General features: G+C 49.9%; 1 protein-coding gene across 1 annotated transcript; it reads left to right on the top strand.

Annotated features, from left to right (window-relative positions):
• The first annotated feature begins 935 nt into the window (after positions 1 to 935).
• Fezf1 (Fez family zinc finger 1) lies at positions 936 to 4,304 on the top strand. The gene is made up of 4 exons (NM_001109224.1): positions 936 to 2,024; positions 2,312 to 2,446; positions 2,704 to 2,836; positions 3,253 to 4,304. The coding sequence occupies exons 1-4, from the start codon at positions 1,224 to 1,226 to the stop codon at positions 3,609 to 3,611; spliced, it is 1,428 nt and encodes a 475-aa protein (NP_001102694.1). The 5' UTR covers positions 936 to 1,223; the 3' UTR covers positions 3,612 to 4,304.
• Positions 4,305 to 5,200: the final 896 nt, after the last annotated feature.

Below are 5,200 nucleotides of genomic sequence, written 5' to 3'. Positions count from 1 at the left end.
TCGGCTCCACATTCAAAAGGCTTTGCTCGGAGAGGGCAGTGGACGCGAGTTCTTTGGAGAAGTGCCCTTTCGGGGTTCCCTCTGTTAACTCGAGGAAGCGCGCTCTCGCGTGTGTTTGTGTGTGAGTCCAATCCGCACCTAGGTTTCTTGCGGTGTGGCACCCGCTTATTCTTTGCAACTCAACTTTGTGGTGCTAGTGCGTCTTTCCCAGGCCTATTGCCATGGGCATCGCTCTGACAAAACCACAAACGCATAACAAGCCTCCCAAGGCCTTTACATCTCAGGGGCATTTTGGGAGGCCAGTTACCTGCTGGTGTCTTCCAAACGGTCCAGACGCGGCTCGAGCTATGGAGACTCCTTGATTCAGGGGACGAGCATCACCTCTTACCTTCCCAGCCCCCACCCCACATCCCCACCCCAGTCCTGGAGGAAGAAAGTGTGCAGCGTAGGAGGCGGCTTGGACCGAACTGAGCTCAGGCAAGCCAAGCAAAGAAACCTCGGATTTTGTCAGAGGCTTCCTGGTCAAGGCTTTCTAGCGCCTGGCGTTTGATAAATATAGTCTGGCATTTGCCCCTGAATTAGACTCTGTTTCCTTATTTAGCCCTAGCACAATGATTTTAGATGATGTCACTTAGAGCTAAACGAGAAAATTGATCTCAGATTTGCTTGGCCTCTAAAGCCTGGTTAAGCAGATTGAGAATTAAAAAGACAGAGGAAGCTAGGGGGAGGGGCAGCTGAAGGGTAGAGGAGTGTGTGCGGGCGAGTGCTAGCGCGTCGGGGAGGGCTCGGCGCATTGCGGAGAGCGCCCCCGCCTCTTCTGGGCGGGGGAACCTCTCTCACCAATGAAAAGTAGTCCCCGACTGCAGAGAAAAAAAAGTTTTCCTGTTGACTGTTGGAAGCGAATTGAGCAATTATCTAGTTTACCTTCTCCTCTTGGAAGTTAACGATTGGCGAGATCTTGGCTGCGTTATTGACACAACACTTTCTATTGATAGAAATAAGTAGTGATTGTCCCCGAGTCATTGGTGCGCCAAGAACTCTGCGATGGGCTGGCAGGAGTCCATTGGGCTGGGCAGGCAGGTTCGGCTGGTGATGCTGGGGAGGAGGAGGAGGAGGCTGCTGGTGGTGACGGTGCCTGTCCTCTCCGCAGGTCTGTGACAAGCAGGGGACAAGGCAACGATCGTGCGACTCAACCCCGGCGGACCGACGCTGGCGACTCAGTCATGGACAGTAGCTGCCTCAACGCGACCACCAAAATGCTAGCGACTGCTCCAGCTCGGGGCAACGTGATGAGCACATCCAAACCCTTGGCTTTCTCCATCGAACGAATCATGGCGCGCACCCCTGAGCCTAAGGCCCTGCCGGTCCCCCACTTCCTGCAGGGAGCCGTGCCCAAAGGGGACCCCAAGCACTCTCTGCATCTCAACTCGTCGATCCCCTGCATGATCCCTTTCGTTCCCGTGGCGTACGACACGAACTCCAAAGCAGGAGTGAATGGCTCAGAGCCCCGCAAAGCGAGTTTGGAGGTTCCGGCGCCGCCCGCGGTGGCGCCCTCCGCGCCCGCGTTCAGCTGCAGCGACCTGCTCAACTGCGCTCTAAGTCTCAAGGGCGACCTGGCCCGCGACGCGCTGCCACTACAGCAGTACAAGCTGGTAAGGCCGCGTGTGGTGAACCACTCTTCGTTCCACGCCATGGGCGCCCTGTGCTACCTGAACCGAGGTGACGGCCCGTGCCACCCGGCTGCGGGCGTGAACATCCACCCCGTGGCCTCCTACTTTCTCAGTTCCCCTTTGCACCCACAGCCCAAAACATATTTAGCCGAAAGGAATAAACTGGTCGTCCCGGCGGTGGAGAAGCTACCTTCGGGAGTAGCTTTCAAAGACCTGTCCCAGGCTCAGCTACACAATTACATGAAAGAAAGCGCCCAACTTTTGTCGGAAAAAATCGCTTTCAAAACCTCGGATTTCAGCCGCGGCTCTCCTAACGCCAAACCCAAAGTTTTCACTTGCGAAGTCTGCGGAAAGGTAAATCTTATGCTAAAGGGAGTTTCTTCCTTCCTTCCTTCTTTCCTTCTTTCCTTCTTTCCTTCTTTCCTTCTTTCCTTCTTTCCTTCTTTCCTTCTTTCCTTCTTTCCTTCCTTCCTTCCTTCCTTCCTTCCTTCCTTCCTTCTTTCCTTCCTTCCTCCCTCGCTTCCGTTTTAGTATTTGGGGAGTTGGGGTATAAGACTTGTTTTGCCTCCTCCCTCCCTCTAAACACTTTGACTTCAAATCTGCAGTTCCGTTAACCTGTTTCCTGTGTGTTTCATTTTAAGGTCTTTAATGCGCACTATAACTTAACCCGTCACATGCCGGTGCACACAGGAGCCAGACCCTTCGTGTGCAAAGTGTGTGGGAAAGGTTTCCGGCAAGCCAGCACCCTTTGCCGGCATAAGATCATTCACACACAGGTATGTTCCTCGGTCCTAAGTTTACCCGGAAGGCTTCGGACCTCTTTGGGGGTGAGGAGAAGGGGTCAATAGAGCCTCACTCTTCAGCATAAGGTCTGGTGGGCCGTGGTGGCTGAACCGAGAGGCCTTGTGCTGTTATCTTTGTTCTGATTAAAAGCTTCGGAGTGTTAGTGTATTGTGCTGGTAGGATTCCGCATCATAATAACAAAGTACCTTAAATGAAGTTCTCTAATCTTCTCTTTCTCTCTGCTGTTTAGGAAAAACCCCACAAATGCAACCAGTGCGGGAAAGCGTTTAATAGAAGTTCCACGTTAAACACACACACCCGAATTCACGCGGGCTACAAACCATTCGTGTGTGAATTCTGTGGCAAAGGATTTCATCAAAAAGGTATTGGGCCCAGGAGATGGCTTCTCAGTGTGGTCGCAGGAAAGCCATACTGAATATTCTCAGGATGCTTTTTATAAGTGATCTGTAAAGTGCACCTGCTTACCTGGGCGACTGTCACTTTTATTCCCTACTCTCAGGTCTCGGCAGTGTTAGAGAAGGCAGCCACGTTTGTTATGTCAAAGGATATTTCTTTGTCGCCTCCAGTTTTCTTTTAGTATGACTGGATAAATAACGTGTATTAATATGTAGAAGAAATAAATTCAGTGCTTAAAAACAAACGTAGGGGAATCAATGCCCTGAACCCTGGGTCAAAACTGGGGCGGCTCTTCAGCCTGCCTCCTTATTTTTTTATACACCGGTCTCTCTTCTTTTCAAGCTTTGTTCAGAACCTTATCCGGGCCATTTTTCTGTTTCAGGGAATTACAAAAATCACAAGCTGACCCACAGCGGGGAGAAGCAGTTCAAGTGCAATATCTGCAACAAGGCTTTCCACCAGGTGTACAACCTCACCTTCCACATGCACACTCACAACGACAAGAAGCCTTTCACTTGCCCCACGTGTGGCAAGGGCTTCTGTAGGAACTTTGACCTCAAGAAGCATGTCCGCAAGCTACACGACAGCAGCCTGGGGCTGACCCGCACTCCTACTGGGGAGCCAGGCAGCGATCCGCCGCCCCAGCTGCAACAGCCGCCGCCCGCGCCTCTGCCGCCGCTGCAACCTACCTTGCCGCCTCCCGGGCCTCTGCAATCCGGGCTTCACCAAGGCCACCAGTGACGGAGGCTAAAGATCTCCCTAACCCCAACCGGAGGGCCCTCACTGCGGAAGTCCGCAGACTAGAGCGGACCTCTTGGTCCAAGCTCGCCTACAAAACCCGGGGCACCGGGCGCAAAAGGGCCCCGCACTTTCGGGAGGACCCCATGCCTCTACATCCCTTGGCCTTTCGCCTCTTGCATGCACCTGCTAAATGGTTTTGTGTATTATATTCTATATAGGCACTAACAATTACGATATATTTGGAGGGACTTATTTCAATTTTTTTTTGAGTTGAGAAGACTTTTCATCTCGGGTGGAGAGATGGTGTTTGTTTTGTTTTGTTTTTAAACGAATATCTGCTGTATTTATTGAGATCTGTATTATTCTACCCGGGAATGCTGCATCATTTTAATTTTATTATTGTATATATTTCCATTGTGTCGATTCTGCCATCTCAAAATGCCTGCTGACCGTTTATAATTTTCTCCTTCCCCGAAGCAACAAAACGCGGTGTGTATGTTCTATATACACACAGAGGTGTGTACTTGTGAGGATGCGTTCACCATTTGTGAGCCCATACATAACACACACACATACATATTAGATAAGAGTGGCTCATTACGAATGAATTTCAAATTTTGCTTTTGATCCTTGCACGTCGGAGTTGATTCATTGACTGTTGGAAATAAAAACTTGGAACATGCTTATTTAATCAACAAACCTTAAGATTTACTATTATTCAGCTAAAAATCCCTGTCAACAACTTTCTCACCCATACTCTTGTTTTTTTTTGTTGTTTGTTTGTTTGTTGTTATCTTTTAAACCAGCTTTTTATTAATAATGTCTACTGATTTGATCAGAACATTTACCACAGGCGAATAGTCTGTCCCCATGCTTGTTCCTTTGGGCAAGGTTATGAAATATGGTTCAACTCTGAGACAGAAGATGTGTGTCTAACAGAAATACAACGTTGACATGGGTCTTCTGGTAGATCTGTGTGGTCCGAAAGGCAGGGACCTTCTATCTAGAGCCTGTGGTATGTGGACTGCCACCATTCCAAAGACACATACTGACTTGTGCATAGCTGGCAAAGAGTGCCTCGTGTTTTTAGATGTGTACAAATGTTTATAGCCGAATATACTTCCATTCAAGGAGGAGACATGGATGAAAACCAAACCGTGACGAGTGCCAGGTCCTTGAAATGCTTTAAGTGTTAATCAGCAGCTCCACTGTGCGCTGGAGCTCGGCTGTTTTCTAACTGCAAGTCTCTCCTGTTTTCTTGCCAAAACAGTGAAACAACTGCTAAAGACTTTAATTAAGAGGGGTAATTAGTTCAGATTTATCAAAGCCGGGTTGTTATACTATTAGCTGCTCAGTAGAAGCTGCCAGACAAACTCACAGCCCTGCACAGAAGTCTCGCGTTAGCGGTCCACGTCCTGGGGGTGAGGCTGCTGGGGGCGGGGAGTAGGATGGCTACAGGGGTTCCTGAACAGAGGTCACAGTCCCAACTGCCTTGCCCCCTCCCCCAATTGGTGCGTGAGTCTGGGCTCCTCCTGGGGTATGTGTCCCAAGAACACACCCAGGTTCCAGACAGTAGACTCTCAGAGTCT

This window comes from Rattus norvegicus, chromosome 4 (genome assembly GCF_021556685.1).
Source record: "Rattus norvegicus strain SHRSP/BbbUtx chromosome 4, alternate assembly SHRSP_T2T, whole genome shotgun sequence".
Lineage (NCBI taxonomy): Eukaryota > Metazoa > Chordata > Mammalia > Rodentia > Muridae > Rattus > Rattus norvegicus.
Note: the sequence above shows the minus strand (reverse complement) of the source record. Positions and strands in the feature narration are given on the sequence as shown.

Coding starts and splice junctions, on each gene's coding strand:
- Fezf1 (NM_001109224.1), top strand. CDS start 1,224: ATGGACAGTAGCTGCCTCAACGCGACCACCAAAATGCTAGCGACTGCT. Junction 2,025..2,311: donor CTTGCGAAGTCTGCGGAAAG/GTAAATCTTATG, acceptor TTTCATTTTAAG/GTCTTTAATGCGCACTATAA. Junction 2,447..2,703: donor ATAAGATCATTCACACACAG/GTATGTTCCTCG, acceptor TCTGCTGTTTAG/GAAAAACCCCACAAATGCAA.